The 14,211-nt window shown below is 42.7% G+C and overlaps 1 protein-coding gene across 5 annotated transcripts in view; it reads left to right on the top strand.

Moving 5' to 3' along the window:
* CEP120 (centrosomal protein 120) overlaps positions 1–14,211 on the top strand; it is a 78,145-nt gene that overhangs the window by 36,791 nt on the left and 27,143 nt on the right. For 4 of the 5 annotated variants that reach the window (XM_048849380.2, XM_048849381.2, XM_048849379.2 and 1 more), the window contains exons 12-16: positions 3–99; positions 188–337; positions 2,394–2,483; positions 2,890–2,982; positions 7,597–7,758. In XM_048849380.2, the coding sequence (XP_048705337.1) occupies positions 3–99; positions 188–337; positions 2,394–2,483; positions 2,890–2,982; positions 7,597–7,758 (592 nt within the window). The remainder of the gene's footprint in view (positions 1–2; positions 100–187; positions 338–2,393; positions 2,484–2,889; positions 2,983–7,596; positions 7,759–14,211) is intronic. The other variant, XM_048849382.2, reaches the window with a different exon arrangement.

The raw sequence follows: 14,211 nt of genomic DNA, 5'->3' as shown, positions 1-14,211 counted from the left end.
AGGACAAACAATAGGATAGCAGAACTTTCTTACACTGTGACTCTGGAAGATTATGGGCTTGTGAAAATGCATGAAGTTCTGGTATCGGATTCTTCTCAGGTAAATTATACATTAACCTAATCCTTTTTCTTTAAAGTTTCAATTAAAGTTAATGAAATAAGTAAAATTGCATTATTTTCATAATCAGTGTTTAGGTGCTGGGCAGCAGCAGGTCCCTCCGCCTCAGCCTCATCATGTCCCAGAAACGGAGCCAGAGCCACGAGAAACTCTTGAATACAAAGCAGCACTTGAGTTAGAAATGTGGAAGGAAATGCAAGAGGACATTTTTGAGAACCAGGTTCCTTTACCTATATTTTTATAACAAAATTCAGACTGCATCTCTGCTTTAGTCGACATTTAACAAAATGGGGAAAAATCATTAAACACATACTTTTTTTTATTTTACTTTACTCGTAGTTTAAAAAAAAACCCAAACAATTCAGTTGGCTGATACAGGATCATGTGACAGAGCTTTTCTTACTGGTCAGTAGTAGGTTACTTCTTGATCACCTAGCAATAGACTGAAGTAGGTTTTTATGATCCTATGAGCTAAAACAGCGTTTCACAAACTATGGGTCACGACCCCCCCCCCCCAAAGAGTACCAGGGGGTTTGTGGGATGTTGGGGGAGGGAGAAGGAAGGTATTGGAGAGAGGGGGCTGATGTATGTTTCCACCCTCCAATGTTTTTTTTATGCTACAATATCTCTGGAGGCGAGAGTGGGCCCTGGCTTTGTTTCCTTTCCCATGCACATAGAATCATAGGACTGGAAGGGACCTCGAGAGATCATCTGGTCCAGTCCCCTGCATTCATGGCAGACTAAGTATTCTCTAGACCATCCCTGACAGGCGTTTGTCTAACCTGCTCTTAAAAATCTTCAGTAATGGAGATTCCACAACCTCCCTAGGCAATTTATTCCAGGTTTGTTTGGTTCTTTTTTTTTTGGCCATAATGTTACTCTGTTGACTCATTTTAGCTTGTGGTCCACTATGACCCCCAGATCCCTTTCCACAGCATTTCTTCCTAGGCAGTCATTCCCCATTTTGCGTGTGTGCAACTGATTGTTCATTCCTAAGTGGAGTACTTTGCATTTGTCCTTACTGAATTTCATCATATTTACTTCAGACCATTTCTCAACATGGGTGGGGGGAGTGGCTGATATGGTGCATAAGATTGGGCTCTACCTGGGTTGGGTAGGTAGCACCTGGTGGAGACACCTGGCCCAGGGAAGATTCAGAGCATGTAACCAGCCACTGGGGGCAGGAAGGACAGGGCACAGGCAGCTGGGCAGGGGACACTGGTGCCAGCCACTGAGGAGGTAGGTGCACTGGGTGCTAGCTGCGGAGGGGCGGAGGAAAGGGCATTGGGCACCCAGCACCCGCTCCGACTGCTGAGTCTCAGTAGCTCTGCTTGCTCCCCCTCCTATCACTTTGGTGGTCTAAACATGACTTTTTGTGCTTCTAATTTTCAAACTGCCTACCTTGTAGATTCCTGGGGGCCATGTTAATAGAGGTGATCCCCGAGGAGGTCATTGGAGGAAAAAGTTTGGGAACCACTGACCTCAAATATATCCCTGAGAATATTTCTAAAAGATATACTAAAACGTATAGATTCTTGAGTTTTTAAACTTTATGAAATACTGTAAGCCCTCGAGTTGAAAAGATGACCACTGTTAGGTATTATCGTCTAACTTTCTCCGTTATTCAACCTGCGTATTTTTTATTCTCTGTTAAAATCTACTGCTTAGGATTTCTTGTCCATTGCTGTCCTTCAGTTCATGAAGTCATTATATTTATATCATAGGCATTGTTTCAAGAATAGTGGTAATCATTCTTATAAATGATGACATGTTGCTTTTAAAAGAATTAAAAGAAAAAAAAGGACCCTACATTTAAGTAGGAATTTTTTTATCCTACTAAATATATAAAAAGATAATTATTGCATATCATACTGTGTGTATGTTGTACTGCTAAATGCTATTAAAGTACAAAGATATTTCAATATCACTATATGTGTTACACTATTAAAGCAGATGCAGAGTGGCTCAATGTATTAAATAGTTTTAAAAAGTATTGTTCATGGCATCTTTCTACTAAAAGCCCTGCATGTTCAGTATCCTGCTCTCTCTACAGGTCAGATTTCCCTAGGAGTTCTGCTTGTGTAAAATCAGAATATTTTAACTAAAATCTGCTATGTGGATCTGAGAACAGAATTTTGTTCTCATTCTTCAGGAAGACTCTCCTAAATAAATACTTCACAGCTGGCTAGCTGTGCATTTTAATTTTTTCTGTAGCCTTTGTTATTGACTTTCAAAGGTGAAGTGTATTTTTGTTTGTGGTTTTTTGTTTTTGTTAGCTAAAAAAGAAGGAGTTGGCTCACATGCAGGCACTTGCAGAGGAGTGGAAAAAAAGGGATAAAGAAAGAGAAGCATTAGTAAAGAAAAAGGTAAGGAAAGTGACCCGTACAAATTCTTTTGCAATATGATAACTGCAAACAAGACCATAGCTGGGGATGTGCGGCAGACAAAGTCCTTCTTTCAAACTACATCTAGAACAAAGGCCACTGTGCTACCAATCACGGTACTGAGGTAGTGTATTAAAAAGAGAAAAAGGATCTCTGCCATGCCATGTAATTTCTGTATTAGCTAGCTTTAATATGTGGAGATTTGACTTGCCTTGTATATAGTATAGAAGTTCATCTCTAATTTCTGATCCTAATACATGCATGTTTTAAGTTTCATTACTGTTCTGTTATATAAATATTGGAGTATATATATCTGGAGCTCTGGGCTTATCTAAAATTGGGATTTTATTACAAGAAAAAAATCAAGAAATCGGTGCTTGTTTTTTAGGTCGCAGAATATACAAATTTGGAAGAACAACTTCAGAAAACCTTGACAGATTTAGAGAAGCGTGAACGACAGCTTGTCAGTGCAGAATCAGAGGTAAAAAATACTTAACAATATGTCAAAGAGAATGTTTAAATCCTGCATGTATATGTACTTTTTCTTGAGCTTTCCTCTGGCCCCCATTCTGGACTCTCCTAGCAGTATGGGTGGTTATGAGGACTTATCACTCCCAACATGAATATCATTCCATTTCATCAGCTTCTTTTGAAGTTTGTGGACAGAGATAAGAGTGCAGTTTTATTTCTGGTATCTGTTTGGCAACACTCTGCTTTCACCTAATTCACTTGTTCATTTGCGGTGATGGGAAATCTGAATTGTGTGACATCCGCAACAGTAGTATGTGTGCAGAGAAGATATCTGGCTAGGCTGTAGATGACACTGGAAATATTCTTGGGGAAAGATTGAGGTCATAGTTAATGTTTTGCATTACAGTGCAAGTCAAATGAATTTGGTGAGTGTATTTACATACCTGCATCTGTTAGAAAAGGATATCACTTTTCTGTGGGGGACCACACTCTCATTGACTGTGTGATTTGATGCATGGGTGAAAAGGTACAGGAAAAAGTTTCTCTATTGATTTTCAATTTTCTTGCTTTTTAGGTTTTGTGAGTGGGCGGGTTATGCCCTAGATGTGCCTAAACTGACTTTAACAAAGTCTCTGTTTGCTGTTTTCCTGGGTGGCCTTTTTTTGTTTGTTTGTTTAAGGACCCAACAGTTGGGAAGGAGGGTGTGTGTGGAGTATGGATGTGGGGTAGACTTGACAAAAGGCAGAAAGAGACAGGTATTAAGTGTCTTTTGTGCAGTGGCTGTAGTAGTGGTCTAATGTGGGGAGGAGTTCTCCAAGACCTCACATCCACAAATAGCTCCCCTTGTCAGCCTCCCCTTATAAGGGCTGCATTTTTGTATGCATCATCATCATTACCCAGTACTGGCACCACCCCAAAGTGTTACCTTCCCATCCTAGTACAAGTGGCTCTGAGTTGGGGACGAGGGCATTAATCTGCACGCAAGGGCATTCTACCTTCCCCCAGCTCTAATTCTTGCCCCTTTTACAGAGATTCCTGCTTCCGCCTCAGAGCTCCTTTTGTTGTCTGAGCAGTCTCATCAGGGCAACCAGATGTGTTTGTCTGCTGGCAAGTGAGCAGAAGGTTGCTGGGTGGAGAAGTTGCTTAGAGAGGAACCCTACTCCCCTATTCTAACAGCTTCAGAAAGAGACTCCCCCGCCTCCTCCCTGTTCCCACTCCAACATACAAGAGTGCTAAGCAGGGACTGGATGGGCTGAATTGTCCAAATTCTGGCAACCAGTTAAAATGTGTGTGCTGTATATTTTCTAGGGTGGCAGCCCCAAGAACAAGGGAGAAAGAGTAGCAGCAGCACATAACAATGCTGCTGGGTCCAGGTGGATCTTCTACATTAGGGGAGGAGAAAGCTAATTGTGGATATGGGGGTGGGGAAGGCTTCCCTATTGCCCCCTTTCTGGACATTTTCTTAGCAGTGTAGGTGGATATGGGGATTTATCACCCCCAATATGAATATCATTCCATTTCATCAACTTCTTTTGAGGTTTGTGGACAGAGATAAGAGGGCTCCAAGCAGGAGTTATCCTGGCTCTGTCCACGCCCTGCCTTGCGTTGAGATTCCCTGCATACCCAAGATGTAACTTGCTGTGTAAATAGTCATATATCTGACAAATTTCCTTCTGCTTTCATTCAAATACCCAGTGACTACAGTTTGGCCATGGTCATTTCAGTCTTGAGGAAGGTATTTTTATTAATTTTGAATTACAAATATTTTTAGCTCAGGCCATTATCTTCTGATCCCACTGAGGATTACCAAAAGAAATTACACCATCTGCTCAAGAAACTCCCTGAAAAAGCACAGGAACAGATCTGTGCAGACACATGCCTAGAACCCTGACCAGGGGTATTCTGTTTGCTACCCAAAATCCATAAACCTGGAAATCCTGCACGCCCCATCATCTCAGACATTGGCACCCTAACAGCAGGATTGTCTGGCTATGTGGACTCTCTCCTCAGGCCCTACGCTACCAGCACTCCCAGCTATCTTTGAGACACCACTGACTTCCTGAGGAAACTACAATCTATTGGTGATCTTCCTGAAAACATCATCCTGGCCACTATGGATGTAGAAGCCCTCTACACCAACGTTTCACACAAAGATGGACTACAAGCTATCAGGAACAGTATCCCCGATAATGTCATAGCAAACGTGGCGGCTGACCTTTGTGACTTTGTCCTCACCCATAACTATTTCACATTTGGGGACAATATATACCTTCAAACCAGCGGCACTGCTATGGGTACCCGCATGGCCCCACAGTATGCCAACATTTTTATGGCTGACTTAGAACAACACTGCCTTAGCTCTCGTCCCCTAACACCCCTACTCTACTTGCACTACATTGATGACATCTTCATCATCTGGACCCATGGAAAAGAAGCCCTTGTGGAATTCCAGCATGATTTCAACAATTTCCATCCCACCATCAACCTCAGTCTAGACCAGTCCACACAAGCGGTCCATTTCCTGGACACTACTGTGCTAATAAGCGATGGTCACATAAACACCACCTTATACCAGAAACCTTCTGACCGCTATACTTACCTACATGCCTCCAGCTTCCATCCAGGACACATCACACGATCCATTGTCCACACCCAAGCTCTAAGATATAACCGCATTTGTGCCAATCCTTGAGATAGAGACAAACACCTCCAAGATCTATATCACGCATTCTTAAAACTACAATACCCACCTGCTGAAGTGAAGAAACAGATTGACAGAGCTAGAAGAATACCCAGAAGTCCCCTACTACAGGACAGGCCCAACAAAGAAAATAACAGAACACCACTAGCTGTCCCCTTCAGCCCCCAACTAAAACCAGCGCATCAAAGATTTACAGCCTATCCTGAAAAATGATCCCTCACTCTCACAGATCTTGGGAGACAGACCAGTCCTCGCTTACGGACAGCCCCCCAACCTGAAGCAAACACTCTCCAGCAACCACACACCACGCAACAAGAACACTAACCCAGGAGCAAACAAAGCCGGTTGCCAACTCTGTCCACATATTTATTCAAGTGACACCATCATAGGACCTAATCACATTAGCCACGCCATCAGGGGCTCATTCACCTGCACACTTACCAATGTTGTATATGCCATCATGTGCCAGCAGTGCCCCTCTGCCATGTACATTGGCCAAACCGGACAGTCTCTACACAAAAGAATAAATGGACACAAATCTGACATCAGGAATCAGAACATTCAAAAACCGGTAGGAGAACATTTCAACCTCTCTGGTCACTCAGTACAAGATTTAACGGTGGCAATTTTGCAACAGAAAAGCTTCAAAAACAGACTCCAACGAGAAACTGCTGAGCTTGAATTAATATACAAACTAGATACAATTAACTTGGGTTTGAAGAGACTGGGAGTGGCTGGGTCATTAGACATATTGAATCTATTTCCCTATGTTAAGTATCCTCGCACCTTCTTGTCAACTGTCTAACCGGGCCATCTTGATTATCACTACAAAAGTTTTTTTTCTCCTGCTGATAGTAACTCATCTTAATTAATTAGCCTCTTACAGTTTGTATGGCAACTTCCACCTTCTCTCTCTCTCTTTTTGTGTGTGCGTGTGTATACACACTCAAAATCTTCTTACTATATGTTCCATTCTATGCATCCGATGAAGTGAGCTGTAGCCCCCGAAAGCTTATGCTCTAATAAATGTGTTAGTCTCTAAGGTGCCACAAGTACTCCTGTTTTTTTTGCGGATACAGATTAACACGGCTGCTACTCTGAAACCTATGAAGCTGTTGTGTTCAACAGTATCTATGCAACATGGTTTTTTAAAAAAAGTCTTTAGCACATACATAATTTCAGAAAGAGGTTTTTTGAGAGAGTTTTATTCCGCCTGTAGCAACTTGGGGGGAGGGATAGCTAAGTGATTTGAGCATTGGCCTGCTAAACCCAGGGTTGGGAGTTCAGTTCTTGAGGGGGCCATTTAGGTATCTAAGGCAAAAATTGGGGATTGACCCTACTTTGAGCAGGGGGTTGGACTAGATGACCTCCTGAGGTCGCTTCCACCCCTGATACTCTGATACTGCTCTTCATACCTTTTTGGAAAATTCAAGTATCCAAGAAAGATCATATTCCATGTTTAGTTCTGGATGTGAAGATTGAGACCTGTTGAACTAAACATTTCGATTCCACCTTAAATCTCATCTCACTGTTATTGCTCCACCATAATAGGTTAGATGGGATAAACTCAGTTCTTCAGCTTATGATGGATTGAGGAAGTGCATTATCTGTGGACTATGCTTGGACAGTAAGATGTTGATATCTCTGGTCCATAACAGGCAGGTGAATTAGAGAAGAGTTAGATCTGTGGCCAGTATGTAGTAATGTGAAAGTCATTATTTAAAGTGGTGGATGACGAAAGTCCATATTGGAAATATAGAAATCAAGGAAGTGAAAGTAATACTTCATAGATATGAGCCATAAAGAGTGGATCCAAATGTAATGAGAATTTATTAAAACTAGTACTAACGGTTGTAATGAAGACTTCCAACTAAAGATCATAAACCTATCTATTACTGCATTCAAAGATGTTTTAATTTTAAGCTCCAAAGAGTAAAGAGGGAGTTGCAAGCACAGCACGAACGAAACTTTCAAGAACTGCAGGATTCTCTGCGGCGAGTCAAAGAAGAATGTGCACATCAAGTTGAACTGGAGAGGTCAAAGATCAAACAGCTGGAAGAGGACAAGGTCCGCCTGCAACAGCATGTAAGTAAAGAAATTAAATTACCTTCCTTCCTGCTGTGTTGAATGGAAATAAATATACAAATAACATTAAAAAGTTGTGTATTTAGACACAAGCACGTTCTGGCAACTTGGAAGTCAACACTTTGGTCCCAATCATTCAATGAGCTTGACTCAAGCATAGAGGTCCACCTATAAGAAGCTTATTGCAGGAGCAGGGCCTTTGTTTTATCATTTAGGTGTTTTAGCATTATGTGCTTTTTGAGGCTGAAAACCAAATTGAAATTATGAAGGTGTATTGTATTTGGGAGTGATGCTGCTGAAGTGTAGTGTATATTTCCAAAATTTTGCTGAAGCAATTAGAATTTATTAATGACATCTCTAACTATCTTGACTGTTCACTTCATTTTACAGCCCAATTGTAAAGCAATGCTACTTCAGTGTTAAATATTTGAAAATGGAAAATAAAATTTTGAGAATACATTATTCTTTTCACTCAGCATAATTATCTTTCTATCATGTGAATAGGGTAGCAAACTTGTTGACTGTTCTAAAGGATGTTGGTAACAGAAAAATAAAGCATGTTTTCTTTTTAATTTTAGTAGCATTATTCCTAACAGTTCATGTTTAGCCATTTTACAGCTCTCTCTTAATTATTGTCACTGGAAATACACTGCAGAATATTGCTTAAATATTTTTCAGTGTGTTTAGCTCATTTGAATGTTTTTTTTTTCTTTAGTGTTTTTCATTTCTTAACATTAGAGTTATGCATTGGTAATCCCACAGTAGCACTAACTAATGAAGAGATCTCTCTGTATCTTGCTAGAGGAATCCTTTGTATAAGAAACAGCTGGATTTTTTACAATTTTGTCCTTTTCAGTATGTCTTTAATTTTCATTTACATTATCTTGGTTTTAAGATTTTTTTCATATGAAATTAATGTGAAAAGTAGTATCCACTGTATCAAGATTTAATGTAAATTTTCCATTGTGGTGTTGAAGAGATGTTGACAACCTAGAAATAGCCCAGCTGTTGAGTCAAATCATTGACTTTTGATTACAGGTATGACATCTGTTGCATTCATATTTGATCATTTAAAAATTAAGCCCACATTCAAAACTTGTTCTGTTGCATTCAGCCAGCATTTTAAATTATGGATCTATCTCATGAGCATACGTTTCAATTTTCCCATAAATCATATTAACTATTTTTATTTAGACTATTTAAACTATTTTTGCAATATTCAGAGCATGAAATACTTTTGTACAGTTATGGGACCTGGTCATGCCACACCTCTGTTCATATCCTAAGTTAATATATTAGTTCACAATCAGAGGCCAAATCAAGCCATAGTTTGGGACACTGAGGGCCATATTCAGACATGATATGAGCAAGTTCAACTCCACTGATACCACATCTGAATCTGTCCGTTAGTGTACAAAGCTAAGATCTGATGATCCTTAAATTTAGCCCTAAAATTCATTAATATTAGTAAATATGAGTGTCACAGGGTCTGCACAGGTTTCCTCCTTCTCTCCCCTGTGCTTAGGCTGGCAAAATAACGCCGCCTTCAGATGTTTCACCCTTGTGCTTTTATTTGCAGTGCCACAGTGTAGTCCCCTTTATCCCTCAACAGGTTTCAGAGGAACAGCCGTGTTAGTCTGTATTCACAAAAAGAAAAGGAATACTTGTGGCACCTTAGAGACTAACCAATTTATTTGAGCATGAGCTTTCGTGAGCTACAGCTCACTTCATCAGATGTATACCGTGGAAACTGCAGCAGACTTTATATACACACAGAGAATATGAAACAATACCTCCTCCCACCCCACTGTCCTGCTGGTAATAGCTTATCTAAAGTGATCAACAGGTGGGCCATTTCCAGCACAAATCCAGGTTTTCTCACCCTCCACCCCCCCACACAAATTCACTCTCCTGCTGGTGCTAGCCCATCCAAAGTGACAACTCTTTACATAATCAAGTCGGGCTATTTCCTGCATAGATCCAGGTTCTCTCACATCCCCCCCACCCCCATGCACACACAAACTCACTCTCCTGCTGGTAATAGCTCATCTAAACTGACCATTCTCCAAGTTTAAATCCAAGTTAAACCAGAACATCTGGGGGGGGGGTAGGAAAAAACAAGAGGAAACAGGCTACCTTGCATAATGACTTAGCCACTCCCAGTCTCTATTTAAGCCTAAATTAATAGTATCCAATTTGCAAATGAATTCCAATTCAGCAGTTTCTCGCTGGAGTCTGGATTTGAAGTTTTTTTGTTTTAAGATAGCGACCTTCATGTCTGTGATTGCGTGACCAGAGAGATTGAAGTGTTCTCCGACTGGTTTATGAATGTTATAATTCTTGACATCTGATTTGTGTCCATTTATTCTTTTACGTAGAGACTGTCCAGTTTGACCAATGTACATGGCAGAGGGGCATTGCTGGCACATGATGGCATATATCACATTGGTGGATGTGCAGGTGAACGAGCCTCTGATAGTGTGGCTGATGTTATTAGGCCCTGTGATGGTGTCCCCTGAATAGATATGGGGGCACAATTGGCAACGGGCTTTGTTGCAAGGATAAGTTCCTGGGTTAGTGGTTCTGTTGTGTGGTATGTGGTTGTTGGTGAGTATTTGCTTCAGGTTGCGGGGCTGTCTGTAGGCAAGGACTGGCCTGTCTCCCAAGACTTGTGAGAGTGTTGGGTCATCCTTTAGGATAGGTTGTAGATCCTTAATAATGCGTTGGAGGGGTTTTAGTTGGGGGCTGAAGGTGACCGCTAGTGGCGTTCTGTTATTTTCTTTGTTAGGCCTGTCCTGTAGTAGGTAACTTCTGGGAACTCTTCTGGCTCTATCAATCTGTTTCTTTACTTCTGCAGGTGGGTATTGTAGTTGTAAGAAAGCTTGACAGAGATCTTGTAGGTGTTTGTCTCTGTCTGAGGGGTTGGAGCAAATGCGGTTGTATCGCAGAGCTTGGCTGTAGACGATGGATCGTGTGGTGTGGTCAGGGTGAAAGCTGGAGGCATGCAGGTAGGAATAGCGGTCAGTAGGTTTCCGGTATAAGGTGGTGTTTATGTGGCCATTGTTTATTAGCACTGTAGTGTCCAGGAAGTGGATCTCTTGTGTGGACTGGACCAGGCTGAGGTTGGTGGTGGGATGGAAATTGTTGAAATCATGGTGGAATTCCTCAAGGGCTTCTTTTCCATGGGTCCAGATGATGAAGATGTCATCAATATAGCGCAAGTAGAGTAGGGGCTTTAGGGGACGAGAGCTGAGGAAGCGTTGTTCTAAATCAGCCATAAAAATGTTGGCATACTGTGGGGCCATGCGGGTACCCATAGCAGTGCCGCTGATCTGAAGGTATACATTGTCCCCAAATGTGAAATAGTTATGGGTAAGGAAAAAGTCACAAAGTTCAGCCACCAGGTTAGCCGTGACATTATCGGGGATAGTGTTCTTGACGGCTTGTAGTCCATCTTTGTGTGGAATGTTGGTGTAGGTTCTACATCCATAGTAGCCAGGATGGTGTTATCAGGAAGATCACCGATGGATTGAAGTTTCCTCAGGAAGTCAGTGGTGTCTCGAAGGTAGCTGGGAGTGCTGGTAGCGTAGGGCCTGAGGAGGGAGTCTACATAGCCAGACAATCCTGCTGTCAGGGTGCCAATGCCTGAGATGATGGGGCGCCCAGGATTTCCAGGTTTATGGATCTTGGGTAGTAGATAGAATATCCCAGGTCGGGGTTCCAGGGGTGTGTCTGTGCGGATTTGATCTTGTGCTTTTTCAGGAAGTTTCTTGAGCAAATGCTGTAGTTGCTTTTGGTAACTCTCAGTGGGATCAGAGGGTAATGGCTTGTAGAAACTCGTGTTGGAGAGCTGCCGAGCAGCCTCTTGTTCATATTCCGACCTATTCATGATGACAACAGCACCTCCTTTGTCAGCCTTTTTGATTATGATGTCAGAGTTGTTTCTGAGGCTGTGGATGGCATTGCGTTCCGCATGGCTGAGGTTATGGGGCATCAGCCATGCGGAACGCAATGCCATCCACAGCCTCAGAAACAACTCTGACATCATAATCAAAAAGGCTGACAAAGGAGGTGCTGTTGTCATCATGAATAGGTCGGAATATGAACAAGAGGCTGCTCGGCAGCTCTCCAACACGAGTTTCTACAAGCCATTACCCTCTGATCCCACTGAGAGTTACCAAAAGCAACTACAGCATTTGCTCAAGAAACTTCCTGAAAAAGCACAAGATCAAATCCGCACAGACACACCCCTGGAACCCCGACCTGGGATATTCTATCTACTACCCAAGATCCATAAACCTGGAAATCCTGGGCGCCCCATCATCTCAGGCATTGGCACCCTGACAGCAGGATTGTCTGGCTATGTAGACTCCCTCCTCAGGCCCTACGCTACCAGCACTCCCAGCTACCTTCGAGACACCACTGACTTCCTGAGGAAACTTCAATCCATCGGTGATCTTCCTGATAACACCATCCTGGCTACTATGGATGTAGAAGCCCTCTACACCAACATTCCACACAAAGATGGACTACAAGCCGTCAAGAACACTATCCCCGATAATGTCACGGCTAACCTGGTGGCTGAACTTTGTGACTTTTTCCTTACCCATAACTATTTCACATTTGGGGACAATGTATACCTTCAGATCAGCGGCACTGCTATGGGTACCCGCATGGCCCCACAGTATGCCAACATTTTTATGGCTGATTTAGAACAACGCTTCCTCAGCTCTCGTCCCCTAAAGCCCCTACTCTACTTGCGCTATATTGATGACATCTTCATCATCTGGACCCATGGAAAAGAAGCCCTTGAGGAATTCCACCATGATTTCAACAATTTCCATCCCACCACCAACCTCAGCCTGGTCCAGTCCACACAAGAGATCCACTTCCTGGACACTACAGTGCTAATAAACAATGGCCACATAAACACCACCTTATACCGGAAACCTACTGACCGCTATTCCTACCTGCATGCCTCCAGCTTTCACCCTGACCACACCACACGATCCATCGTCTACAGCCAAGCTCTGCGATACAACCGCATTTGCTCCAACCCCTCAGACAGAGACAAACACCTACAAGATCTCTGTCAAGCTTTCTTACAACTACAATACCCACCTGCAGAAGTAAAGAAACAGATTGATAGAGCCAGAAGAGTTCCCAGAAGTTACCTACTACAGGACAGGCCTAACAAAGAAAATAACAGAACGCCACTAGCGGTCACCTTCAGCCCCCAACTAAAACCCCTCCAACGCATTATTAAGGATCTACAACCTATCCTAAAGGATGACCCAACACTCTCACAAGTCTTGGGAGACAGGCCAGTCCTTGCCTACAGACAGCCCCGCAACCTGAAGCAAATACTCACCAACAACCACATACCACACAACAGAACCACTAACCCAGGAACTTATCCTTGCAACAAAGCCCGTTGCCAATTGTGCCCCCATATCTATTCAGGGGACACCATCACAGGGCCTAATAACATCAGCCACACTATCAGAGGCTCGTTCACCTGCACATCCACCAATGTGATATATGCCATCATGTGCCAGCAATGCCCCTCTGCCATGTACATTGGTCAAACTGGACAGTCTCTACGTAAAAGAATAAATGGACACAAATCAGATGTCAAGAATTATAACATTCATAAACCAGTCGGAGAACACTTCAATCTCTCTGGTCACGCAATCACAGACATGAAGGTCGCTATCTTAAAACAAAAAAACTTCAAATCCAGACTCCAGCGAGAAACTGCTGAATTGGAATTCATTTGCAAATTGGATACTATTAATTTAGGCTTAAATAGAGACTGGGAGTGGCTAAGTCATTATGCAAGGTAGCCTGTTTCCTCTTGTTTTTTCCTACCCCCCCCCCCCCCCCCCCAGATGTTCTGGTTTAACTTGGATTTAAACTTGGAGAATGGTCAGTTTAGATGAGCTATTACCAGCAGGAGAGTGAGTTTGTGTGTGCATGGGGGTGGGGGGGATGTGAGAGAACCTGGATCTATGCAGGAAATAGCCCGACTTGATTATGTAAAGAGTTGTCACTTTGGATGGGCTAGCACCAGCAGGAGAGTGAATTTGTGTGGGGGGGTGGAGGGTGAGAAAACCTGGATTTGTGCTGGAAATGGCCCACCTGTTGATCACTTTAGATAAGCTATTACCAGCAGGACAGTGGGGTGGGAGGAGGTATTGTTTCATATTCTCTGTGTGTATATAAAGTCTGCTGCAGTTTCCACGGTATACATCTGATGAAGTGAGCTGTAGCTCACGAAAGCTCATGCTCAAATAAATTGGTTAGTCTCTAAGGTGCCACAAGTACTCCTTTTCTTTTTATCCCTCAACAGTTATCCCCTTTCTAATCCGTTCCAGGGTCTCCTGGCCCGTGAGGCTCCCTTTCTGTGGTGAGGAGGCAGAGCTGTAGCCTCCTGTCCCCTCCCAGGCTAGC

Source organism: Caretta caretta, chromosome 5, assembly GCF_965140235.1.
Source record: "Caretta caretta isolate rCarCar2 chromosome 5, rCarCar1.hap1, whole genome shotgun sequence".
Classification (NCBI taxonomy): domain Eukaryota; kingdom Metazoa; phylum Chordata; order Testudines; family Cheloniidae; genus Caretta; species Caretta caretta.
The sequence above is the reverse complement of the archived record's forward strand: the minus strand, read 5'-3'. Positions and strand labels throughout refer to the sequence as shown.